Source organism: Dermacentor variabilis, chromosome 1, assembly GCF_050947875.1.
Source record: "Dermacentor variabilis isolate Ectoservices chromosome 1, ASM5094787v1, whole genome shotgun sequence".
Taxonomy (NCBI): domain Eukaryota; kingdom Metazoa; phylum Arthropoda; class Arachnida; order Ixodida; family Ixodidae; genus Dermacentor; species Dermacentor variabilis.
In genome coordinates this window covers 250,558,728-250,586,675 of record NC_134568.1, presented here as the reverse complement: position 1 = coordinate 250,586,675, position 27,948 = coordinate 250,558,728, and the positions used below count along the sequence as shown (strand labels likewise).

Here is a 27,948-nt window from a genome sequence, read left to right as displayed (position 1 = left end):
GACATGCGCATTACATAGCCATGTAGTCGGCTGTTGCGAATTATGCTGTGCGAAGCTTATATTCTTTGGTGCAACTACTATTCACCCACTATATTTCCAATTAAAAACTAAGGAATAGAAATCTTCTGGCTTGCCGTTTTATTGTGATGCGCTTAGCAAGATTGTGCCTAGGATTGGCACTAAGGCCATTATCAAAATCAGCGTAAAAGGTTTGTGAGTCAGCGGGGCACTGCTGCAGTAGCTTATTCCCAAACGATTGAGCTTCTGCTTGAAAAAATCCATTATTTCAGCCGTCGCCTCGTAGCAGTGAAATATCAAAGCCGTGTCCATCAGGCATTTCTTGTAGTCGCGAACGTGCCTGCGGAAATAACAGTGGAAGACATCAAATACATCGTGTTGTTCTGACACTTTACGGGTAACATTAGAGCACTTTAATGCGAATCTTACGCAACATCACCGAACGATAAGCCACGCCCGACTGAAGCGATAAACAATTAAAAAATAAATGGAGACACAGCTTCCTCAGATGCAGCAAGGGCTGCCAGAAATTCCGTTTGAAACAGAAACAGGTGTGCATTTACTTGGCCATCAGCGTTAAATTTGTTTTCTAATCTATTCCTTATTGTCGGCTACCGGATTATTGCGTTGATTTGACTTGGTGGCCTAAACGGTTCATATTTACTCAACTTCAGTCAATGTAACTGCGTTAACTAAATTTCGTTATGGAATCGACAACTTCCGTTTAATGCTGCTGTCGAAAAATAACTCGCTGTGAGCCCCTGTATGCTCACTGGCAATAGATGAAACGTAGTTAGGTAATCGCAAAAGTAGGCCGATTACGACAGCTGGTGCAACGTGCCCTTGATATGTTCGACAGAATATGCCGATTGTACATGTGGCAGTGCGGAAAATGTCCATATGCCACAAGATTTGATCGACTTACATACAAATCATAGCCTTGGCCCGTAGCAGGAAAGAGCTCCGAACAGGTGCCATCCGGAAGACGTTCTCCTTGAGAAGCACAGCGTCGTCTTCAAAGACACGATCGCACTTTTCGATAGCTTTCAAGAATCCCCTTTCCCGGCAGGACTGGTCTGAAAGCGTTTATAGCAGTAGCTTCTGTATTCTACATTGTAACAGTTAGCTTCTATCAACAGTCGACTGGGCGCCTCAGCAAAATTTTCGAAGAGTTTTCAAAACACTGTACCAGTGTCCTAGTGAGAGCTGCTGTGCAATAAGCATGGTATATGGTTTAGGAGACCAAGCGCAATTCAAACTGAGCTATCTTAAGACTTTGTTGTAAAGAGGTAATGATTGCTGCGTACAATAGTCGTATAATAGAATGTGCCACCAAAGAAAGTAAATGCATTCAGCCGTACGTAGCGCTTATGTTTCTGTATATATGTCTAGTAGAAATTTAATCTGCTTTGATTGACTCCATGAAGTTGCACTAGCACAGATATTAGAGGGAAAACGTCGTTACTCACGCCTTAGTCTCCTGTCACCTCTTTCACCTGGTCCGGTATCGCCTGAAGCTTCGCAAACAATGCCGTAATCGCGGGCTAATAGTGTAGTCAGTGTGTGCAGACGGCTCAAACCATGACTCTTGAAATCGCAGTTTGTTTCGTGTGACGACGTCTCGAGGCATTCTCTGTATTTTTCCCGTATCCTGGAGAGAGTGTGATAAAGGCTGATAAATATAACTTTGAATTAGCATTCTTTGCACAGCTGAACATGCATTACGGCGTTCTATGGCGTCATATTTTTGTTTTTCAGAGGTTTAAGTAGAAGTAATGCATTAGTTAGTTGGGTTGGAGGAGGTGCAAAATAAGAGCAGCCTTTCGAACAGGTCTCACAAGGGCGGCGATCATTCACAAGATTCTGTCTTTTAGTGGAAAATGCGAGCAGAACAACACATACTGGCAAATGCGCTCGTTGTCCGTGCCGATCTCCATCAGTTGGAGCATACGCATGAAGTCGCCGGCGCAAAACTCGTACTTCTTCTGAGCCCTGTCTGAGTCGCATTCCCTGTCGCCAAGGATACGCTGGTACGAGAGTCTTGCTGCCGCTTTTCAACGCAGCAACGGAAAAGAAAAAAGGGCATCATATTGTTCAAGCTTCCCGTCAAGCGAACGAAATGCCATCAAAAGCGAAGCGAACAAAGCAGGCTTGCACCAGTGATTTTCTTGCCTCTTGCTCTTTTCTTTTCCAAGTACCCTGTCAAGAGCCTGTCACTCCAGAACAATAAAAGTACTAAGGTTGCTAATGGCGAACTGGGCAAATCGCACCCGGGCGCACCAGGGTGCTTTGATGTGCCGTTTCGTCCAATCATGGTTGCACCAAGATGCCCCCGTGCGCATCGGTGCGATTTGCCGAATTCACCAAAAGACTTGGCTTTCACTGACATCTTTCGCGATCGCTTTGATCATCCCTAGTTCTTCTGCCACAAAAAGCGTAAGTACGGGCTCGGAGTCTCAGAACCAAGGCTAACAAGAACCATGAACACGACAAAAGCAGTTGTGATCTGTCCATTTTCCTTCAGTTCTCTCATAGTTGCCAGTAACTTGGCATACAGTAGAAGTCTATAGTCGAATTGACAGAGCTATTTCTTTTTAAGTTCTCTTTGCGATTGGCCGGTATCCTTCGCTAATAATAGGTGCAGAATCAGACTTGGCTAGAATTTTCTGTAATGAACAATTCTGGCGCAAGAGCTTTTTGAGAATGCGAGCCCTGGAGATTTCTGTTCAATGTGCACGCTTCGATAACACTCGGTGCACTGCGACATCCGCTATCACCCTCCATACTCGTAAAAACAAACCTGTGCTGGGACCCGACCCTCGAATTCGAGTTATTGCAAAAGTACACGCGCCCTCGCTAAACCACTCGATAACAGCATTTACGGGTTTAGTGTCACACTATCACAAGATTTTGGCACATTTTAAAAACTGTGACTATATGAAACGAAAATCGGTGCAGTTTGGAGATGCGCTGTTTACAGGTGATGAAGACCGAGTCTATAAATGATACATAGATGTTGCGAACAGCTCTTCTCAAATCGTCCTTGTATTAGGAAAAATTTCACGACTTCCAAGAGCTCCTATTGTTAAAGCTTTGAGAGTGTTTGGGCAAAAAATACCGTGGGATCAAAAATCAAGTCGCTGTGCTCGATACGCGCAGCTGATCGGGGAGAATCTACTTCTCCGCATAACTGCCGCTTCGCTGATTGCGTTATTGGTTATTAATGAAAAGCGGTGTTATAGTGCCGGTTTCGTGTCCTAGAATATAGAGGGGCAGGTTCCAGAATTTCCGCCCATGGTCACCGGGCTGAACGCCGAACTTTTTGTGGCAAGGATGGCGCGTTGCCGCCATCTGAGAGGACGATGAAGTCGCCGGCTGCTGCCACCTAAACACGTCTCTGGCAGTTAGTGGTCTCACCGGGGTTTCTGCCCACCAGACGCCAACTGCGTGCCTGCTCTCGTTACCCTGGGTCATACTCAGCGCTGACGCTTACATAAAGGGCTGAAGCTTGACATGGGGCACACTTTTTATTCAGTGAAAATGCATGTTTTACATGGGCAGTACTTCTAAGAGCGCTGGTACCGCTGATCTCACAAAGTATGATTGTGACAGTGCAGCAGGAGCTGGTGGTGCAAAAAAAAAAAAAAAAAGTTTTTCTTTGCGCATGCGCGCTTCGTTCCGACTCTGCCGCGCTGTTGCAAGCGGAACGCAGTTTAGCGTTCCGTCTTTTTGGGGTCACTCTCCCTGGATGTCTTGCCTCGTCTCACGGCGCACATGGGCTCGTACTGTTCCAAAATAAAGTTCTGCATGTAGGCAAGGTGGTTGTTGAGCTCCATCCTCATGTTGCAGTGAGTCGCATGTCGCGCCCCGTTGACGCAGTGTCTGTAGATGCTCACTACCCTGCCGAAATCCAAAAGGTGCGGACACTCGGTGAGCATTTATTGGCAGCGTCAGTTAAACGTCAGAACAGTGAGTGAATAATTTCTGCGAGACACTCTTCATTTCGATTTCCTTTAGGAACGCTCTGACTAAAGGCACTGCACGAAGAAACAAGACGGAAACGCAAGTTGACAGGACAATAGGGCGGGAAACACAAGTTCATAGGATAACATCGACAAGAGTTGCCATGTCTTGTTTCTTCGTGTACTGTTGTTAAGTGAGCGCGTTCATGAGGAAATCAAATTCAACCAACTAGCCCTATTTATTGCTCTGTTGACCCTTCATTTTGTCTGCGTGCGTTCGCACTTATCTGAAGTGGGCGTGATGTAGCTAGCATGAGAGTGATTCGTTTGATAGCTGTCAGTCGAATTTCACATCGTCCCGCAGTTCACCAACCAGGCTTCACGTTCCTAGCGACTTTACTCTCGAACTGCGTGGACACAGCTTAATCAACGTGGCCTTGTTGTGCGGTAAGTTTAGGTCACACAAAATGAATCCAGAATTTTGTGCATGATACGAAAGATATGTACCTGCAGATGTAGTGCAGGTCTTTTGGCGAGTTGCTTGTTGCATTCACAAAACCAGCGGCGCACTGGAAGAAGAACCGGATGAACCGATTTCCGTCACATGTGTATGCAACATCTGAAATAGAAAGAGGACATTGCTTTAGCTATGACGTGGAATGTGCGGAGTGAACAGAAGTTTAGTTTACGGAGGTGCTGTAATAAGTACGTGTGTTAGTTGAAACATACGTCATTAGCAGCAAAGTAAGTATTATGGTATTTTCATGACTATTACAATATTGGACAACCATAGCATATTTATGTTGGCACAAGAAACGATCCCTTTAAGAGGTAAGTTCTTACTCGGGATTCATTTCATTTTCATTTCATTTATCTACGCTTAGGGCGGAGAATCGGGTATTACATGGGGGGGGGGGGGGTAACAACACAAAGACACTTCATACGCATGAAGATCAAATCACAAATAGAACAGTTTTCAGCATTAAGTAGATACAGTGCACTAGTAGTAGCACGGGGGGGGGGGGGGGAACGTAATGATTATATAATGCAATATAACGCGATTGAGCTGCAACACTATTAGAATAATGCAACACATACATGACACTGATCAAAGGTGTTAAGGCGCGCAATCAGGATAACATAGTTGTTTAGAAAACATCAGCTGGTCTGGCAGGTTTTTTCACTAAGGTACGTTATTAAAGCCGATTGGAAAGAAGATAATATTGTTGGCAATGAATTGGGAAGGGCGTTCCACTCATTTCTTGATAAGACTAAAGGTGTGTGTAAATATTTTTTAGCCCATGCGAAAAGCGGGTATACTGTTAGTTCGTGGTCAATACGGGCGGAGATGTGGACTGCTGGATGAATGAATTTGCGATTCAGTGACTATTTGCTGGCTTCAGATCACATAACTGACAGCTGTCAATTTTAAGCTGCTTTTTTTCTTCTTTACTGCCGCGAAATGTAGCCCTGAAAGGCTGCATAATTTATGTTGCCTGAAAGTCGCTCTTATCACTGAGGAGAGTGGCGATAATCAATAACGGGAAACACGTACCACAGGAGGATTTAGTTTCATGCAGCTCTTATCGTATGCCAGCAGAAGTCAGCGCCTTGAAAAGGGCACAAAATCATCGCCTTATTGCTGTGTCATCTATCGGGTGGCGCTACGTGACTAAAGACCTCATGTCATGCAGCACGCTGTTAGTAACCGGGGGCCGAATTCACGACGATTTTCGTTTGCAAGTGCTCCTTGCAATCGGCCAGCCTCCCTTGCTGTACTCGCGGATAACTTTCTGTGGCTATGAAGGGAAACCTACAGAAGCAAAGCGCGCACAAGTGACAGCGCTTCTGAAAAGTGTCCCGAATTTTCATCCACGCTAGTGTAAGCTGGCGAAGTGAAAACATAAACACCTTATTAGCAACACTTAAATAAGACAAAACGCACCAGTGAATGTAAAAGCTTACTTATACTGCGGCTTTTGCCTTCCCCGTCTCGGCAAACTCGAAACCGTCGCACGTGGAAGCTGCGCCGATTCATCGTATGTTCCGAGCAACCAAAAGCACTGTCAAACGCTGACGGAGCACTTAGCGCGGTACCACATGTGCAACAGCTCCGCCCCCGCAGCATTCCCTACATAGCCACAGAAAGTTGTTCGCGAGTATAATCATATATTTAGCATCAAGATTGGCTGGAATTTTTTCTTAAGATCAGTGCTGTCGCAAGAGCTTTTTGAATAAGGGCCCTTGGATTGAATCCACAAAAACGTTTTTACGCTATAATTATTCGTAAGACAATATTTCTGACAATCCCGAATGTAGACACAGTCTTAGCGAAGGCGGCCGGCCAGTTGCAAACAGCACTTATAAACGAAAAGCTTTGTGAATTCGGCCCCTTGCCCCGTATTGACAAAGAAAGTTCTGACGTTAAAGGTTTTCATAAGAGCAGATACTAGGCAACAATGATATCATACATGGTATTAGTGAATACACCGAGACAATGGCAAGCAGCACTTATAAGCGAAAAGCTTTGCACATCCGGACCATCGGATCAAATTGACGAGGCTTTTCCATTCGTAAGGAATTTTTTTTTTTTTTTTGCCATTGGCCGGCGGGTTTCGCTAATTGTATGTCCAACATTGACTGTAATTTCCTCTTCCGAACGACTCTTGCGTAAGAGTTTTTTTTTTTTTTACTGAATAATGTCCAACGTCACGATTGGTTGGCATCTCATCTCACGACCAGCTATGGCATAAGAACGTCTTTGCGAAAAATGGCCATGCATGGCGAAAAGGAGCCGATGAAAGAAATCATTAGGAAACACCAATGTCTTCATTACGGATAGCGTTCCTAACACATCGATGAATGCAGAGGTTGGGCAAATTGATAAAAAAAAGATATCGTATGAGCACAATTGGCGGATATTTTCCTTTTACTATTACGCTCTTTACTAATCTGTTAAAGCCAAGCTGCCGAAGATGACAAGGCCGCCTTCGACGAAGATAGGCCATCTTATCGAAATGTTGGCCAGCCTTTCTGAGGCACCTTGTCCTGGTTTGTAATATTTATATCACAGTGTGCTGATTCATCTATGAGTCCCCTTCTTGATTTTGGATTACCATCCTTGTTTGATGAATCTTTAACAACCTTAATCTTTAAACTAAAGAATGAGCTTGCAACTATTGTTGCATGGCGCTATTCTAAATTTTTATTAAGCCTGCCAAACTCAAGACATTATTTTCCGAATAAGTCAAACAATACTACCTGACATACCTGAGATAATTCTAGATGGCCCTCCCATCTCAATCGCCGACTGTGTATCATTTTTGGTATCAAATTATATTCTAACGTAAATTTTCTTTCAACACATCGCCTTCATTAAGCCAAAGTTTATTCGGTTTAGTGAATTAATTAAATCGAAAGCATATTTTTCTAAACATTAAAGAAAACTAAATTCTGGTGTGTTACGTGCCAAAACCATGCATACGATTATGCGGCACGTCGTAGTGGGGGACTTTGGATTCATTTTGATCACCTGGGGTTCTTTAACCTGAAACAAGTGCATGGTACGCGCATGGTTTCTCGCATTTCGGCCCCAATCGAAATTCGGCCGCCGCGGCCGGGCAAACGATGCCGCGCCCTCGCGCTTGACAGCGCAACGTCGAAGCCACTACGACACCACGGCGAGTTTTATTTCCGTTATTCCAAAGACGCGTCATTAACATGATGCTTTGCTTTCGTCCATAATGAAAACACTTACGCCATTGTTTCTTGGGGAAATACATATTACTATCATATCTCGTCTATTCAAGCCTTACAAAAGCAAGTAATGCGCGTAACTACTAAGAGTGTCTTTTTTTTTTTTGCGAATACTACTTTGTTACTCAGGGAAAACAACGTCCTCCTTGTGACGAGTTTGTTCAGCTATCGTCTCATATTATTGCATCATAAATGCGTTACTAAACAGCTTTCACACGATTTCATTTATGCTAAATATCTTACAAATAAAAATAAGTTTAGGTATACATGCAAGACCGATATCATCCTACCTATGGTTCATATTAACTGTGGTAAAATGACATCGTCATTCGCGGGTATAAAAATATGGAATGATTTACTTCACTTAATCAGATCTGCGTCATATATATATATATAACCGGGAATATATATATATGATGCAGATCGGATTGAGTCAAGTAAACTATATATATATATATATATATATATATATATATATATATATATATATATATATATATATATATATATATATATATATATATATATATATATATATACACGCGCACTTGCATGCACTTAAAAATGTCCTGAGGCATTTTTACATATATTATTAGGTCTAAATCTGTGATTTACTGTCTTGCGTCATTTGTATGTATTGCTGGCATTTTTTTAGATAACTACAGCTTTGTATATTGAGTTTGCATCTCATTCGTTCAATTTTTCTTTCCAGGTATTTCATGCCATTGTTTGTTCCTTTTATGTTTTATGTTAGTTTCTAGCTTGCTACTCTTCGCCCATGTGCCTTCATTTTTACGATTAACCAGGGGTCCCATTACAATATTTGACTTTGGGACCCTCGTCTGTATAATATCTACAACCCATTTACTGTGTGTTAACGAATGACGAAGTAAAACTGAATGTGAAAAAAAAATATTGGCACGCAAATCTGCTGCGGAGCTGTGGCTCTATGAAAAAAAATGCTGATAATAAAACGCACCTGCCGTTGTCTAAGTGCACTCCACCATCTGAGAATAGAAAAACACAATCTTAAGGAAGGAAACCGCTCACCTTCTTTAAGCGTAAGACGTGAAGCCAGAGGCGAGCTGCGGGCCCTCCGTTGTGATGCGCACGTGCTGTTGTATTTTTGAGTTAGAAGGACGAAGAATTTTTCGGCGTCCTTGGACAAGTGATCGGGAGGAGCGCACCCGTAGTTGACAAGAGACGTGTTATGGCATTCTCTGTACTTCTGTATGTACCTATTGACAACAAGGCAGCCATTAATACTTCATTGATGCATAGAGTGTCTTGTTAATTGCTCGTGCTCATAGACGAACACATTATGTCTGGTGTTTACATTGCCAGCCGGAATATAGGCTTGCAGCAAAACAGAGAGCGTCGTTTTCCTGCATAATACTAATTATCCTTAAGTACTGATTCTTCCAACCGCTTTCTCTGTTCAATTTATTCATTATTTTTCCGCGAAGGCCCAAGAATGCGACTCTCTCTGCCACTTTTTGTTCTCGCTAGCAGTGTGCTCTAAGCACCAACATTCTCTTTCAACAATTTTTCTGGAGCTGAAATATAGACTAGAGTTTCTTGGGCTTCATTTGTCTGGTTTTCTTTGCTGGCATTGAAACTTTTGACCATTTGCCGCAGATGAAGTGGCTCTAGTTGATTTGTACACATTTTTTATGCAATCAGATGGGCTCGTCATGGCGTCACAGTGACTTTACAGGTCTGTTGCTGAGCAAGAGGTCGCGAGCTCGATCCATGGCCTCGTGTTCGGCAGCAATCCAATGGAGATGGAATTGCTAAACAACTGTGCCAGTTAGATATTTTAGGTACTCAATAAAGAATTCCAGGGTGCACATGATCAAATGCATTCGGAACCCCTCACAACGGCCTCTCTTGTTGCTCAGGTGTTGCTGTGACACGTTAAATGCAATGAATGAATGAGTGAATCTACAATTAAATGAATGAATCAAGCAATTACTTCAAATGAAATGAACGACTTCTTTCCATCACGAATAGATAAATCGCAAATTAATACGGATGTTCCATAAATCACTTCTACAGAGCCAAGAATAAAACGTCGTTTGTAGAGCCGTTTTATTGAAAATACGGCCTTACGAGATCTAGCTACGCACTAATCGCTAACGTGAACGTATGTAGAATGGCAGAATTGCAAGAAGAAATGGAAACGCAAGTGCATGGAAACGCAAGTGCATGGAAACGTACGCGCATACTTCTTCTGCGTTCGCTCCAACAACTTCGGCAACATTAGCAAAGTGGTAGCCGCAAAGGAACATGTCGTTTATGAACTTTTGACGGTCGCATGCTGTGGTACCTTTCTGGAAGGCTGGAAAAAGTGAGCACACGGGTGAGAACAGGGGAGGTAGGCAGCGGTACAGAGCATGCTGCCGCCACACCTATCTTTTTCTTTGTACCATAGAGCTTTGCTCTTTGCATGAATCTTCGTTTAAAAATTCTGCGTGGTACCCAAGGCGCTATTCTAGCACGTTCTGCTTCGTGGTTTACATTAGAGCTAACCATTTATCTCTATAGTCGTGTACATGTGGTTTTGTGCGTGTGATTTGGCTTTGCTGTGGTATGGTGTGGTGTGTTACATGCATTTTTTTTTTTGCCTTTTGTGATATAATGTCCTTGCTTGCCCAAATGACCGATAGTTCGCGTTGAATACTATTTCTTTGGCTTCGCGCGAGACTCTGATTATGATAGGAAATACTTTTCCGGCCTTTTGATGTCCTGATTTAATTCTTCTCGAAAGTTTTTTTACAGTTTCAAATTAATTCTGCGCTTGCACAATGACGGCGTGACTCCGGAGTGAGCCATAATTCGCAGGATATGAAATTCCGTACAGGGTGCAGCGTTGGATACAAAAATAACCAGAACCATAGGAAAGTGAAGCGAATAGATAAATATCACAGTTTTCTTCTTCAGAGTAATTACGAAATTATCGGCGCTGTAGATGCAGAATATTTTCCGCTGGCTGCACTATATGAGCGTAGGCAAATCTGATGTTTTTATATTCTGTTTTAAAGTTGTACTGGGCTAGATTATTAACAAATTACAAGTAGGTTCTCAGTACTGGATGCCTTGGTGAATGAGTTACAGTATATTATGGTATGTAAAGTATTGCCGTTAGGCTGCAGCGACGGATTCTTTTGCCACTGCGATGACGACACGTGCAGTACGCGAGGGCTTTTCTGCATGAAAGCTGCTACGGCGTGGAGTTCTGTCTTTTTTTTTCAAAGGAGTCATTCGAGTACATGGCAATAATTATCTGTTTCTAGGACCGTCTGAACGAATTTTTATGTTTACTTTAGGTTGTCTAGGGCCAAAGAAAAAATTTAATTTTTTGTCCCAACTGTTTGCCTAAAGTGATCAATTTCTTGACGTCACCGGATCGGTAAGCAATTGCATGGCTTGGACATGCGCCTTGGATATCTTTAACGCCTTTTTCATACGAGCGTTTCAGTTCACCATGCTGTGTTAGGGTTGGCGTCTCACACCACGTGGCGAGAGGTCATTCACCCTACCCCCTGAGCCGGAGCCCACGAGCGATCTCATCCCCGTCGCCTCTCATGGTCGTGGCATCGCGTGTGCTGACCTCATCCCCATCGCCTCTCATGGTCGTGGCATCGCGCGTGCTGACCTCATCCCCGTCGCCTCTCATGGTCGTGGCATCGCGCGTGCTGACCTCATCCCCGTCGCTCTCATGGTCGTGGCATCGCGCGTGCTGACCTCATCCTCGTCGCCTCTCATGGTCGTGGCATCGTGTGTGCTTACCTCATCCCCTTCCCCCCCTCTGAGCCGGAGCCCACGGGGGCCCTCTCTCCGTGCCTGTCACGTGTCATTCGACGGAAGCAAGATCCCGCCCACAACTTGTAGAGAGCCTATTTAAGGGGCTCCGAAATGTACTTTGGGAGACTTCAGACTTCATACTTCATACTTCATGCTTTTCTTATTTTCTTTCAACTACCTTTGAATAAACAGTGCAAGTTTCGCACTAGCAAATCGTCTCGCCCCTGCTTGGTCGCCATGATCTACCGGATGCCTGCAGCCCGCCGACAACGCCACGCTATCCAATAAGTAATGTCGGTCGAGCTTCGATAGGCAGGCGCCGCTACTTCTCGGCAGCAGTACGGTACGCTACCCTGGAGTACGCAACAAACTGGCTGGCAGCGATTGGGATACGGAATCCTGGAGACCCCAACTTGGACGACAACTACGATATCGTAGCCTCTTCGTCCTGGCAACAACGTTCGGAAAGAAGGTGTCCGGATCATGACTGCATATGGTGAGTGCACGGCTTTTCTTCACTGAGATATCACTTGGCTTTTACGTATTTTTTGGAAAGTACATAGCAGTGATTTTTCTTTAAACTGTTGACGGAAGTTTGAGTTCGTCAATGTTGTATAGAGTGAAGGTTTAGCAGCACTAAGGGCAGCCATGGACTTGAAGGCACTAAAGAAGCCGGAATTGTTGAGCTTGGCCAAAGAGTTGGGCCTCCAAATTGCCTCTCAAAGAACTAAGCTCGGCGGAGATCGTCAACCCGCTTTTATCTATCTTCGCGCGAGTAGGGTTTCCCGCAGAAATCCAGTCAGATCAAGGATCCGTCTTTACGAGCGCACTGACCTCGACGTTTCTGGAAAGGTGCGGTATTAAAATTATCCATAGCTCAGTGTATCACCCGCAGTCAAACGCGGTAGAGAAAGCCCACTCAGTCCTGAAACGGCTTTTGCGAGCCCTTTGTTATGAGCACAAAGCCGATTGGGAGAGTTGCTTGCCTGCAGCAATGTTCGCGCTTCGAACTGCACCGCACGAATCAACAGGTTTTTCACCTTCTGAGCTCGTTTACGGACGCTGCCTTCGCTCCCCTCTGCGCATTGTTCGAGAAGCCTGGGAAGGCCGGGCAGACGATCCTTCGGTTGTGGCATACGTGCTAGAGCTGTTGGACCGTCTGCACGCTTCTCAGGAATTAGCAGGGCAGGAAATGCGTAAGGCCCAAAGCAAGGCTAAGCGTTACTATGACAGGACGGCTCGCACGCGACGCTTTGAAGTGGGGGAAAAGGTAATGATCCTGAAACCCTCGTTGAAAAACAAACTAGAGGTTCAACGGGAAGGACCGGTTGACATAATTCAGAAATTATCTGAAACAAACTACGTAATCACGGTACCGGGAAAACGAAGGACACCACAAGTGTACCATAGCAATCTACTTAAACCCTACAGGCAGAGGGAAGCCATTGTCAACATGTCTCATAACCAACCTGAGGAAATGCCTGTCGACTTTCCAGAGTTAGCAGGAGTGACGGAGACAAAAGACATTGACGAGACCATTGATAAGTTAGTAGAACAGGCGGAGTTGAATCCCATTCAGAGGGCTGAACTGAGGGAACTCGTATTTGAATTTAAAGACGTATTTTCAGACACACCGGGCAGGACGACTGCGATCTTTCACGATATCGAGTTAATCTCGTCGGACCCTGTTCGTTCGAAAGCTTATCGCGTTTCGCCTAGTCAACGTGAAGTCATGACCACTGAAATAAACAAGATGTTAGAGCTAGGTGTAATCGAGCCAGGAGAGAGTGATTATACCTCACCTCTTATCTTGGTTGAGGCCCCAGGAAAAGAGCCGCGGCCATGTATCAACTACAGCAGGCTCAATTTAATTACGAAGGACCAGACTTATCCAATACCGCATATCGAGGAAAGCCTTGAGAAAGTGAGCAGTGGTAATTTCATTTCTACGCTCGATTTAGTCAGAGGGTATTGGCAGGTTCCATTGACCGAGAGGGCAAGCAGGCTTGCAGCGTTTATTTCCCCGATGGGAACCTTTCGTCCGAAAGTCCCGAGTTTTGGATTAAAGAATGCGCCATATTGCTTCTCTAGCCTTATGGACCAGGTGCTACGAGGAATGGAGGACTTTGCGCTTCCCTATCTCGATGACATAGCTATCTTTTCTTCACCATGGGCGGACCATATGCAACACCTGCGAACCGTGTTGTGTCGGCTACGAGAGGCCAACTTAACTGTTAAGGCTCCCAAATGCCAATTAGGGCGCGCGGAGGTAGCTTATCTAGGTCATGTAATAGGGCAAGGCCATCGTCGGCCTTCCGAGGTTAAACTGACCGCGATAGACAACTTCCCGCAACCACGCACCAAGCGGGACATCAGATTATTCCTTGGCTTGGCGGGTTATTACCCAAGATATATTCCGCGGTATTCCGAGATTGCAAGTCCTTTAACGGATGCTCTCAGAAAAACAGAACCACAAACGGTAAAGTGGGATGACGCAAAAGAAAAGGCTTTTAGTATGCTGAAGAACGCACTAACGAGTCAGCCAGTGTTGAACGCGCCCGACTACTCTAAGCCATTCATTCTTCAGTGTGATGCCAGTGACAGGGGTATGGGGGTGGTGCTCTGTCAAAAGAAAGATGACGAGAACGAACATCCTGTACTGTACGCCAGTAGAAAGCTTTCTGTTCGTGAGGAAGCATACAGTGCATCAGAAAAGGAATGTGTCTGCATAGTTTGGGCGGTACAGAAACTAGCTTGCTATATCGCTGGCTCAAGATTCACCATAAGAGACTGACCACTGTCCCCTCACATGGCTGCACTCCATGTCTACGAAAAACGGTCGTCTTGTGCGCTGGAGCTTGGCTCTTCAACAGTACACCTTCGATATTCGCTACAAGAAGGGTAAGCTTAACGGCAATGCCGACGGTTTAAGTCGTTGCCCCTAGAGTATCGAAAGCCTCATGCTCATCCGGGTTTCCGTGGCATATTTTTCGTGCATTCATATGTTTTTCCGAAGTGAAGCCGATTGTTAGCTGATTTTAATAACCACGTCTTAGCGCTTTCAAGAAATGGCTGTTTTTAGTGTTAAGGGGGGGAGGACGCGCATAGGAAATGGGAAGGTGTAGCGGGTTTTCTTTTTTTGTTAAAAGCCGGGTGTGTCTTGGGGGAGAGTGGCCTTGTGCTCGCTGCTTTGTGGTTGTGGGTCCGGCACTGTTCTGGGGTGATTGCTTGCCCACGCAGGAGACGAAAAGTTGCGAGACCTGCTTGCAAAGACCAATTTCACCGGACCAGACCAAGGAGAAAAGTCCCAAGAGCGCCACGAGGACGGAAGACCACTCCCCGGAATCTACCTGCTGCGAACGAAGGGTACGTGACCTCTACGGGGAATCCTGATACCGAAACGCCGATCTCTCGTACAGCGGCTGTTGGCCCCTACACGTCGGGATCTTCCTCCCCCGCCGGAGATGCTGTTAGGTTTGGCGTCTGACACCACGTGGCGAGAGGTCATTCACCCTACCCCCTGAGCCGGAGCCCACGAGCGATCTCATCCCCGTCGCCTCTCATGGTCGTGGCATCGCGTGTGCTGACCTCATCCCCGTCGCCTCTCATGGTCGTGGCATCGCGTGTGCTGACCTCATCCCCGTCGCCTCTCATGGTCGTGGCATCGCGCGTGCTGGCCTCATCCTCGTCGCCTCTCATGGTCGTGGCATCGCGTGTACTGACCTCATCCCCGTCGCCTCTCATGGTCGTGGCATCGCGCGTGCTGGCCTCATCCCCGTCGCCTCTCATGGTCGTGGCATTGCGTGTGCTGACCTCATCCCCGTCGCCTCTCATGGTCGTGGCATCGCGCGTGCTGACCTCATCCTCGTCGCCTCTCATGGTCGTGGCATCGTGTGTGCTTACCTCATCCCCTTCCCCCCCTCTGAGCCGGAGCCCATGGGGGCCCTCTCTCCGTGCCTGTCACGTGTCATTCGACGGAAGCAAGATCCCGCCCACAACTTGTAGAGAGCCTATTTAAGGGGCTCCGAAATGTACTTTGGGAGACTTCAGACTTCATACTTCATACTTCATGCTTTTCTTATTTTCTTTTAACTACCTTTGAATAAACAGTGCAAGTTTCGCACTAGCAAATCGTCTCGCCCCTGCTTGGTCGCCATGATCCACCGGATGCCTGCAGCCCGCCGACAACGCCACGCTACCCAATAAGTAATGTCGGTCGAGCTTCGATAGGCAGGCGCCGCTACTTCTCGGCAGCAGTACGGTACGCCGCCCTGGAGTACGCAACAGCTGCAGTCGAGTTTCCCGTTAGACCTTGCAATGATCATGAGGAGCACTTGAGCGCAGTGGTGAAGTCACAAGCATTTCAGGCCACGTTTTCCCCAAAGCTCCTCGAGTTAGCCAGACGCTTGCACACTGTAGTTTTCAGTCTGTGAACTTCCTCGAAATATTTACTTTTCTGTCATTTATATTTCTGCGTTTTTTTTCTTGTATAGGTTGCTGTCAATGGTCCACGTTGCGCACCTTTGAATGTAGTTCCATATCTTCACGTTAATCGCGGATCTGCGCTATTGCCTTTCAACCTCTGTTTAATGTTCCATAGTATGAGTGGAACAGTTTCGATAATAAGTTATTTTTAACTGATTTTCGCTTTCACGCTGTGCTATATCGCATAGGCATCGGTAGCATGGTACCACTATGTGCTTAAGTTTGCCCCAATAAGTTTTTAGAAACAAGGCTGATAGATGATTTAGAAGGCATAAAAACTAACGCGGAGATCAGTTTCTTTATGATAATACATAAATCTACGTCTCTCTCTGAACTTTTGCTGCGCTTTGTATGTTTCTCTACATAATCAACGCCGTACCTACCTGATTTTCTCAGGGCAGTACAAAGAAGACGGTACCTGTGCACAATGTTGTCCGCTATATACTTCATGTGAGGCCCCATCTGATAACCCAGTGAACAGTTCACCTCCTGCTGGACTTTGTGAGCGCACAGCCCGTACTTCTCGACTTCCCTGCGATAAATTGAACACCTCGTGTTTTCTGTGGCCATTGCTCTGAAATTCTGCTAACATTAGGTTTGTGTAGTTCGAGCGGAGTTAATATTTGGTTGAGTTGATACGCATCGGCGGCGAAATGAGGGTGACACGACAAACAAGGGTGGACAAGAAGTAATCGCTTGTAAAATGCATTTTTCGTCCTTCTTTGTCGCGCTACCCTGACTTCATTAAGTATGTGGGTAGAGCACTGATCGTGTGCATTTGAGTATACCAAAGACATTTGTGAGCTAAAAATAATCTTTTCCGATATAAATGCACAAATAAAAGCATTTTACTTCTCACATTCTTTAGTTTAGGTGTACTGTATAAGATATGTCCAGAAGAAAAGGGGGCAAAAGAAGATGAAATAGCAGTCGATCTTTAATATATAACCAGAATATTGTAATCCAAAAGCTTGCGACCTGTAATATGCAGTACTACACGGCTTCAATTGCGCCAGAGAAATAGACAATGCCAATATCAATCTCTAAGAAAATAAAGGCAAACAAGCTATATCGACCCTTGCTTCTAGTATTGCACAAAATACTAACTAAGTTAATACTTCAATCAGCTCTCACAACAGCCTAGCATTAGACATGAATATTGAACGTTGGATTGCGTCTGTGTCATCAATTATAGGTTAAGTGAGAGGTCCGCAGAATGTAACCAATCTCTATTAATGGCTTTCGTTGGTTACCAGTAGAGACACCAGCAGTCATGGAGGCATTGCGTGGTCGAAGTGAGATACTCAAATATCTCAGGAAATATCTACGGTAATCCTACAGTTCCCACATTTCTTCGCAACAAAAACTAAAGACAAAGATTAGGAAGGGTCTCGGGGGCAAGGAGACACAACCTCAACAATGCTACTCATTGCATGCTTGGAAGTGCTCGATATGTTAAATTGGGGACAATAAGGTCCGATGATCAAAAAGAAATATCTCAGCATCCTGCTCTTTTCATATGACACTGTCCTGTTCAGCAGGGCTATAGAGATTACTTGAACAAAATGGTAGTGGTCTTCAACCGACAAAATGTATGAGTAGATTTCAAGCACCATACGCAAAATACAAGTTTAATGTTCAACAGAATAACAAGGGTATGATATTAACGTGGTTGGTGGTGAACGTCTTGAAACTGTGTAGCAATACGTTTATCTAGTTCAGGTAATTACAGGGCGTGCTGATCATGAGAAGTAACTTTTCTGATGAATATAAATGAGTTGGAACGCATACAACTGCCACTACCAAGTCAAGGCACAAAAGATGATAGGCGTGACGTTAAGAGAGAGGAAGATAGCGCTAAAGATTAGAGCAAAGCGACGTGGCTGATATGTTAGTGAAGAATAAGAGGACAAAGTGGAGTTCCGCGTGCCATGTAAGGCGTAAAAAAAAGAATTATTAGATTAACATAACGGGTGCAAAGGAGAGGCAAACGTAGTCTAAGACGTCCATGGATCGGGTGGCGGGATGTAATTAGGAAATTCGCAGGCATAAGATGGGGTCAGATGGTGCAACAAATTCAAGGACGATGCCAGAAACCTCCCTGCTGTAAGCACCCTATCGGCCAGCGATCATGATGAGTTTGTATATGCTTTCCTTGGGCATAGAGCCTACAGCCTCCATGTACGAGCGTTTTTTTGTTTTTGTTTCTAGGACACCACACCGTTCCGAAACTAGCGTTCCGCAGGATATTATTGGCGAAATAAACAAACAATGCAACAGTGGGTAAAAATGCGCCAAGATGTGCAGTACTCTATTACTTGTGACAGTCATTGTGATTAAACGACTTATGTACAAACCTAAATCGTAGTTTGGAAGGCTGACTCAAACGAAGCATTAATGCGATGTTAAGCTTAGTGCTGTGACGAAATTAGTTTGATATTGTTTCTCAAAGGTGAGGTGTATGAACATAAATGATGTTTGTAAGACCTGAGTCACATACAAGGGTCACTGTGCAGTCTACTGGCACAAAGACGAAGACAGAAATTGGGTGCATCTGATTTAGTTCGTCCAGTTCACCGCCATGCTTGGTACCCACACCTTCGCTTGTTGACAGCCGATAAGCTAACACTTCGAACTTTATATATTTTCGATGTCACTAAGAGGGACATAGATCCCTCCTTGCGACCAACCAGTTACCGAACCAGACCGGCTGCGAAAACAACAGGCCGGTGGGAGAATACAATAAGCGACGTCATGTACGGCTCATCGCGAAATTTAAACTGCTGCAGTTGAAATAATTCGGCCGCGGGGTTGTCAGCTTACATAGCTTATATCGATCCTTGTGCTCGAGTTCTCACGACCTTTCTTTTCGTCAAAGGTGTAGATTTTAAACACATGATTATGTACTTTTGGGTCCCGCCGCTTAATATGAAAAAATATATAATCAGAACAGAGTCCGTGAACTTTCCTGCGAAGGTTGTGGGTTCATGCGAAGGTTGTGGGTTCGGTTCCCACCTGCGGCAAGTTGTTTTTTCATCTACTTTAATTTCCATTAACTTATCGTTTCTTTATTTCATTTATTAGGCACAAGTCATTTCCCCTATGTTGTCCTTGTTGACAGTGTTTGTTGGCTTCTTATGATATGACTATATATATAGAGCCACAAGAAATATTTCATTTCATGCTGGACATCATTCGCAAGCCGTCTTTTTCTGCCTCAAAAACTTGACAACTGTTATTGTCTCCCACAGAACATAGCGATAGGTTGAAAACAAAAGTATTTGTTTAAGTTCTAAAATTTATTCCGCTAGAAGTCATCAGGCGTTATTTGCCTTTTTTTTCATCACTACCTAATTCAAGTGCCTAGACATCCGAGTCCGCATAATCAAGTCGTTTCATGTCATCACATTTCGAGCTCTTGGAGTGCTGCTACGCTGCGCAACATGTACAACACAACATACTGTCAGCGGTTCGATTTGACTAAAGCGCCACTTTGGTAGGACACCAAGTGCGTGGCATCCAAACAATTATAATTTTCACGTGACGGAGCCTCTGTTGTTGAAATACAGTGCACTGCTACTTTGCGAAAATGCACAATTGAGCATGGCCTCGTTCCCATTACGTGACTGTGGAACTTACGGACAGAGCGAGGAGAGTGATATCGATGAGCGCTTGTTGGATGCATGCACAGCCATGTTGTAGAACTGGCCTCCGCAGCTCAGTAGCTTTTTCAGCGCCTTGTCTGGCCGGCATTCCGCTGATAGGGCACTTGTCTCGTCTGAAATGAAGCGTTCTACTTAGCCCAGGTGGTTCTCGCCGCGCGGTCGCCAGGTAGCCGCAACAAACAACCAATTGGCATGAGGGACAAAAACGCTCCGTACCGGGGAGTGCGTCTTCACGGAAACACTAAAACTACTGATGTAATTATCAACAGCGTGACGACGTCCAATAAGTTTAGGTAAACAGAAACAGAGATAAGACGGCACTTTCACAACGCGCTTCCCAGGTAAGAACGGATGTTTGGATTCGGATTCATTTCCATGGGCAGTAGATCGAAACCTGAACGCTCGCGGCATATTTACGTTCCACTTGCATGGAGCACGTATGTGGACACATCACTCACCCCACTTTCTGGTAATGCCTTCAGTAAACTAGCGTTCCGACAATAAAAGCTTTTGTTGGTGATGAGAATCATTGTTATTAAAGTCTCCTGCTTTTCATCGCCGCTGCTGTTCGCATGGCGACCAAGAAAGAAATTACTTTTGAAACCAGTGGCCATGTAAATACCGCGGAATGGGCATGGTCTGTCACTTTGGCCGCATTAAACTGTCTAAAACCATGGTAAAATACGTTGTTCGTGCCAAGCGGCCCACTTTTGTCCTCAGGGAAGTCAAGAGCTTCACGTACTCTTTACCGCTTTTGGCACTCTTTTCTAGGCGCTGGTGGCGCCGTGTGACGGCAGCGTGGTGCATGTGTGACTTTGAAGCACCCCCAAAAATTTAATGCATTAGCTTAGACTAAGACAGTGTTTTAAGTTGCAGATTACCCCTTTCCTTCACCTTGGTCGCTTACATGAAGATACCGCAGTTCAAATATAGTACAAAATTAGTTTCTTCGCCTAGTTGCTGTTTGGCAAAAAAATAACGAGGCAGCCGAGCTATCGTGCATGGACAGTTGTTCTGAAACGACCTCAAAAATTACAATAAGAGGAAGCACTGGCGATGAAAGTAAGCATTAGGTGGTGTTTGGCGCATGATGTCCCCCTTTCGTCAACGATAACTAGCGTGTAGGTTATGAGGTATCATGGGGTCATTTTCTTTCGCATACGTCTTCGACGAGGGATCTCTCAATAGCTGTTTTTATCCGCGCAGTGTGATGACACAAAGCTGTGGTTGTGGTTTGGTTGTACCGGCGAAAGTAAGCCGGCAAAGCCTGTTCAGAAACATTAAATGAAGCAAACAGTACGGAAACGAGATCCACACGCAAGCGATTCTTTGAACCTGGGGTTGTTGATACGATGTCGCAAAGGGCGGAGTTTTCAGAAGACGCGTAACACCAGAGTGTATTCGTGCAACACTGTGGTTTTTGCTTTATGCGCTTTAATGACGTGAGTTGGAACACGCTCTATCAGTCAGTCAGTCAACGAACTTTATTAAGGTCCTAAGGAACTACTAAGTCGTAGTTGCGGGCCGCTCCCACGTTGGGGCCGGAAGACCATGGTCCTCCGCCCGTTCGCGGGCCCTTTGGACAGCCCTTAGTTGGTCCTGGGGATCGCCGCTTTTAAGGGCCTCTTCCCAGTCCTCTTGTTTATTAAAAGATGCGATTTTAATGCAGAGCATTGCCAGAGCATGTGTGCTAACGAGCAATACTCTTCATTGCACTCGGGGTTGTGTGGGTCGATGTCCGGAGCAAAGCGGCTGAACTTTCCTCTCGAAGGGAAAGATCCCGTTTGTAACATTCTCAATGTGGAAGATTGAGGTCTAGTTAGCTGTGGGTGTGGCAGCGGGAATTGCCTGCGCCCAAACTGATAGTGTTTAACTATTATATTAAAAGAGAGTAGAGGATCAGAGTTATGCTCACAATCCCGACTGCTTAGCGTATCAGGACCATTGCGGAATGTTAGACCTCGCGCCTGGTCATGAACTAGCTCATTCGGGTTGGGTTTGCTGGAATGTACATTGGATCCCATGTGCGCCGGGAACCATGCGATAGTGTGAACAGCATCAGGCGGTCTTTGCTTGATTATAGCCGCCGCCTCTTTCGAGATTAGGCCAGATAGAAAGGCTCGTATGGCTGATCTCGAGTCAGTGTAGATGTAAGGCCGCGAGGGGTCATTCATAGCTAGCGCCATGGCAGCCTGTTCAGCCGCCGCTACCGTGGTGTGTCTTACCGAAGCTGCATTAAGAATTTTCCCATGAGGATCAGCTACAACAGCTACAAATGAATCTGTGCGCCCATACTGGGCAGCATCTACATAGGTGGTTAATTGCAGGTTTTTGTGCGTAAAGTCAATGAGAGAGCGGGCTCGTGCCTTGCGTCTACCTGCATTATATTGGGGGCGTACATTCCGAGGGAAAGGGCTAACTTGAAAGGTTGCTCTAACGGTGTGAGAGAGCATGATGGCATTCTCGTCGACTGCCAAGGGAGCTAGACCTGCGGACATTAATATGCTTCTGCCTGCCTTCGAAGACGAGAGGCGGACGGTTTGTGCCGTTCTTTGTGCTTCGACTACCTCCGTCAGGGTATTGTGAACCCCTAATTGTAGGAGCTTCTCCGTGCTGGTGCTAGTGGGAATTCCCAGTATGTGTTTAATGCTTTTTCTCATCAGCGCATCAATTTTGGCCTCTTCCGAGCGGGACCAATTGAGAGCCGATGCTACGTAGTTTATGTGACTCATCAGGAACGCATGATACAGCCTAAGAAGATTGCTCTCACTGAGGCCGCCTCTGCGGTTCGAGACTATTGTGATTAATCGGAGCATGTTTTCCGTTTTTGTCTTGACGCGAACAACAGTTTGATTGTTCCTTCCCTTTGCATTTAGGATCAGACCTAGAATCCTGACCGATTCGACTTTAGGGATCATCTGACTAGATTCTGCGTGTAGGTTAATAGGAATCTGTTCGAGAGGGGTAGAGTGCCTCTTGCCTCTGCGATTCGGTCTATAAAGCAGTAGTTCTGACTTTGAGGGTGATAGACAGAGTCCCGTTCATTTTAAGTACTCTTCCGTAATATCCAAGGCCTCCTGAAGGGCACGCTCCACGGCCCCCTCGGACCCCCCCACCGGTCCAAATGGTGATGTTGTCCGCATAGAGCGCATGATTCGTGCCCTCGACCCTAGCCAGTCTTTCTGAGAGGCCTCTCATCGCTATATTGAAAAGGAGGGGTGATATTACTGCACCCTGCGGAGTGCCCTTAGCCCCTAACTTGAATTCGTCGGATCTTAGTTGACCGATTTTAATAGTGGCTTTACGGTCCCTTAAGAAAGAGTTGACGTAAGCGTGAAAGCGTTTCCCTAAGTTGAGGTGCGAGATGGATTCCAGAATGAATCTGTGTGTGATGGTGTCAAAGGCTTTGGCGAGATCTAACGCTAAAATGCCTCTAACATCCCTGGTGTTCACGTCGATTATCTGCGAGGGTGAGTGAACGTCGCCCGTTATATTATATATGCATCTCTATGTGAACTCTAGGCACTATTATAATTAAAATAAATAAATAAATAAATAAATAAATATCCGGAATAAAACTACGCCACTTCCAAGGCACTTGTTGGAATGTACGCTTAGCGAAGTTTTAGTAAATTGTTTCAGTTAATTGATATGCAAACAGACGCATGACATGATGCCTGCAATTGTGTTCTATTCCCAACTTCTGCTTAGTTTATCCAGCGAGATCTCCTTTGTTTTTTGTGAATGTCCTTTGTCTTTTGTCAATACACCATAAAACTACGACCACATGGTGCAACTGAGCGACCGCGATGCATAGCACTGTCAGGATTATCAGGATTGTCCTGCCTCCAGGATCTAGTCGCCTTCCAAACAACACTGAAACGACACTGGATCGGCCCGGTAGCCACCTTTGATTAAACACACCCTCTGTGGTCAGCCCACCTTACTAAAACACTGCCCCCGAGACAAGCCTGGTTTACTCGGCAAGAAACTAGCACTGAAGGACGCCAAATTTCGGGGAGGTAGGCAAACAAAGCCTCGCTTAAATTAACTAATTATTTAATTAATCATTAATCATTCTTAAGACGAAGAACGGTGGCCAAACATCATTGTCAACGCTAACCACTAGGCTGTCGCTCGGGCTCAGACTCTGTGCGCTGTTCTCGGGTGTCGCGTTTTCTTTTTTTATGCGTTCTCCCATCGAATGCACCTCCTTTACAAAATTAATAAGTCGCATCGAAAATTAACCTTAGCCAGTGTCGGACCGTACGCTGATACTGGATTGATACTCCGTGAGGGCGCAGCCACGAGGCTTGCGCTATAGGGATCGAAAGCCTGGCGACCCAGTTTCGCGGTGCATGTACAACGCTTTCCACAATACACAAGGCTTGCACACTTAGAGCCTTGAAGCAGTCAGCGAAGGACGACAGCTTCTATATTTTGATGAGGGCAACTGCGACGTGCAGTTTCAATACTATAGTAGTTCAGCCGTTATGTGTACTTTTTCGTTGAGCCCGTGCTACTCGTTCCTGATTATATTAAATCAATATGCCATGCCGAAATATGACTTCAATAGGACGTGCGGGCGACGTCTGGCGCAATCGTTCTTTGCAAAGCGTTGAAATCACACTTGTCATCGACTACGCTCACGAATACTATAATGCATATACAGCACTTGCGACCAGTTATGGCTATATTTACCTTTAAATGGCAATAACACCTTTGACCACACATATAATTACTACATGCAACCTCGAACCCCTGTCGTGTGAGTTCATACCGAGGAGCACATGCATCAAATTACATTTTCTAGGCACGTACAGCACGTCCATATGAGTAGCCTTCGTGTTGTTTTCTCTCCTCTCATCGTCGCTTCTCGCTGTAAGCGTTTGGCGTCTCATTGTCCTCACGCGCAAAAGCCACTTGGTGCGAAAACCAAAATCGCACAGAAAGTCACTTCAGACGCGCGTGCCGTAAACTTTCGCTCGGCGTCTCGCTTTGTGGGTGGCATACCGCTTCAAAGTAAGCAGACGCGATGACCTGCCTGAATGACGCTCGAGGGATGATGTCGTGCACGCCTGCGTGCGAGACGTATAGGCGTGTGCGGTATTGAAAGCCGGCACAAAGATATAATTATGCATTGCAAAGCCTGGCGCATGCAAGACGCGCCTTTGATCGCCCCTACACTACACAGGCGGCAAAGGGAGCTGATTAGCGGTGCATGTTTACGAGGTGCAAGCTTCAGCCGCTTCCTGCAACGCAATTGCAAGCGAGATACCGCGGCAAGTGCTGCAACAGAAGCAGAACACTTACTCAAGCAGTTGGAGAAGTATTTCCTCTTCATGTCCTGCAGAAGCGTATCATTGTTCTGAGTGGGTGCTGTAGAACTTTCGCAGTAGGAAATCCTCCAGCTGTCTCTGAGGCAGACCTCGAAGTCAGCGAAGTCCCTGTGCAGGCGGCACAAGAAACCTGAGCCCGGTTTCACAGTCTTTCGTCCAGTAGACCGATTCTCAAGAATGGCGCTCGCTGATTCCCCAATTAATGAAATTATAACCAAGGTGCCAACCAATTACGTCGTTCGAACGAAAGAAAAATGCGATTCCGACCCCGGACAGTCACTTGGTAGACGCCTATAGTGCAGATAGGAGGCATTTTATTACATTGAGGCGAAGGGACACGTGGCACCGCTAAGCTGAGGCCAACCAACTTTACAAACAATTTCTTTAGTAAAGAGTTTGTCACTGGCTGGCTTCCTTGCCAAGGTTAGTGTTATGTTTGGTATCAGAATTCACCGAAGCCCGTCATTAGGCGCCGCTCTTCCATGCGAATAGATATCTAATCGCAAATCCTCATTTCAGTTATTGTACATATGACTTACTTATTAAGGCAGTGCGCCGCAATATCAGTATTGCAAGGACAAGCTTTTGTATTTTTTATGAACCATTGTTTGCTAAGGATTTGTCTTTGTACATATATTCCCGGTGCCAGCAAGGAACGTTGCTCGACGTTGTCCTCTCATTAATAATTATGTTATGCTTATATACAGAAACCGGGGACGAAGTTGTACAGTACCTTGCTGAGTCTTCGTTTTTCTCAGAAGTGAAAACTTCAGGATGTTCTGGTTCAACAAAAAAACCTCCCCAACCCTCAAATACACACACAGTATATTATATATATATATATATATATATATATATTGAGAGAGAGAGAGAGAGAGACTGTACCTGCAATTTCGGGTGAGGTCGCCTTGCACTTGGTTGACTTTTTCGTGCAGAACCTGCGTGCACTGTCTTCTCAATTTGTTATAATTTTCACCATTGCAAGGCAATCCTGTAAACAAGCATTAGAAAAAGCTTTTTACCCTGTCCTGTCTTGATATGCACCTGTATATGCTGTTTCTGTCGTCCCTAGTCTTTCGCTGCGTCACAATTCTGGTAACACAAAAGTCAAACGCAGTCGCGCAGCAACGTGTTTTAGAGATGCTTTCGTTTCGTCAGGGGTGCGGTCGGCATGCGCGGTAAATGCGACAAGCACTTGTTATTCAGCACACGGTGCTGCAATGCCCTGCTCATACTAGCGCGTACATAGGCTGAGGCGAATCAAGCCTTCTTACAGCAAGATGTGGTGGTTACTTACCGGAACATACTTTCGCCAGGACCATAAATGAGAAGCAGAGTTGCCACTGCATAATGTTCACCATCTTGTCACGCTGGATTTATGCAGCGGACATTTCTAGAAATGGGGAGAAATAATATTTTGTGTAGTCGTAACAGTGTGAAGCCACCCAACCAAAGATGACGGTTTCTATGCGCACGTACCTGATGATGATGATTATTACTATTACTAGGATGACAGCCTCAGAAAATGGTACGAACCTACCGCGAGTTCAGGAATCACGGTCGAGCATCAACTTATAGTAGGGAAGTATTAAGCTAAACGCAACTGCTTAGGAAATGAATCACAAATGAATAGAAATAACGAGTACGAGAGTAATGAGCCCTGCAAGAGCGGAGCAAGGCTTGCCGTGGCAGCTTCGTTTTTGTCACTTTTGCTCAAATTTCTGTGTGGAAAGCTTAAGGATAGACGCTATAAAATTAGCTAAATAATGGTAGATCAATTATGTGAATTTAAATATAGGTGTGAAATAACAAAACACAATAAGTAAAAATATTTCTAATCTTTCAAATACGAAGGCTTACTGTTTTTTTTTCATTGCTGTTGTCTTGGTCAGAAAGCTCAGTTCTACTTGTAAAAGAATATTCTATTTCTAGATTCTTTATTCTTTTATGCAATGTCTAAGTCTCGTTGTTTTTGTTCCTGCGATCCGGTTATTATTATTATTATTATTATTATTATTATTATTATTATTATTATTATTATTATTATTATTATTATTATTATTAGTGCTTTCTTCGGAAATAAGTATTAGTCGTTGGTAATCCCAACCCTACACTAGACGCCGATTTCAGCGTATCTGAAATAGGTGCTGCTCTTCGCAAGCTTAACGGTTGTTCTGCTCCAGGCCCAGACGGGGTCACTAACAAAACCCTTCGCAATCTCGATGACGATACCGTGTCCCATCTGACTGACTTCATCAAAGATTGCTGCCGCAATGGCGTCTTCCCAGCTGCCTAGAAGACTGCCAATGTTATCCTAATCCCAAAGCCTGGCAAACCATCTAGCCTCAACAAGCTCAGGCCCATCTCTCTCACTTCATGCGTAGGCAAGGTGATGGAACACGCCTTCTTAGCACGCATCAACACTCACCTCGAAGACAACTCTCTCTATCCCCACACCATCATTGGATTTCGCCCTCACCTTTCTACTCAAGACGCTATGTTGCAGCTCAAACACCAAGTGCTAAACGACCGTTCCCGTAACACGAAAGCCATCCTCGGACTCGACCTCACTCAAGCCTTTGACAGCATTTCACATACAGCTATCCTTGACCAGGTCTGCCACCTCCATCTGGGAGAGTGATAACGGTTGGGCTCACTCTTACTGAAACGGGACGCTTTATTCTATCCACGCTTGGCTTCACCTACCATCAGCAACAGGGCCCCAAACAACCGATCCCGCCTGACATCAGTAGCTAGATCTACAAATACCCTATCCCTAGAAACATGCACCCTGAATACAACAGGGCCCGGCGCCAAGCTCGGGCCAGAGCTATTATAAAAGGCCTTGCTCACGTACCTGGCGTGACATTTGTTGATGCAGCCCAACATTCGCATGGTACACGATTTGTGGCCGTC

General features: G+C 45.3%; 1 protein-coding gene across 1 annotated transcript; it reads right to left on the bottom strand.

Moving 5' to 3' along the window:
- Positions 1–38: 38 nt before the first annotated feature.
- LOC142563956 (uncharacterized) lies at positions 39–21,879 on the bottom strand. Its single transcript, XM_075674739.1, has 7 exons — positions 21,609–21,879; positions 4,488–4,599; positions 3,776–3,918; positions 1,921–2,068; positions 1,488–1,669; positions 944–1,094; positions 39–358 (listed from the first exon to the last, which is right to left on the bottom strand). Exons 1-7 carry the CDS (start codon positions 21,877–21,879, stop codon positions 139–141), a joined length of 1,227 nt encoding a protein of 408 aa, XP_075530854.1. The 3' UTR covers positions 39–138.
- Positions 21,880–27,948: the final 6,069 nt, after the last annotated feature.

Excerpts from the sequence above, each read along its gene's own strand:
- LOC142563956 (XM_075674739.1), bottom strand. The coding sequence starts at position 21,879 with ATGGCGCTAGCTATGAATGACCCCTCGCGGCCTTACATCTACACTGAC. Across the intron at positions 1,670-1,920 it reads GACAACGAGCGCATTTGCCA|GATACGGGAAAAATACAGAG; the intron begins GTATGTGTTGTT and ends CACTCTCTCCAG. Across the intron at positions 1,095-1,487 it reads AGGTGACAGGAGACTAAGGC|ACCAGTCCTGCCGGGAAAGG; the intron begins GTGAGTAACGAC and ends AAACGCTTTCAG.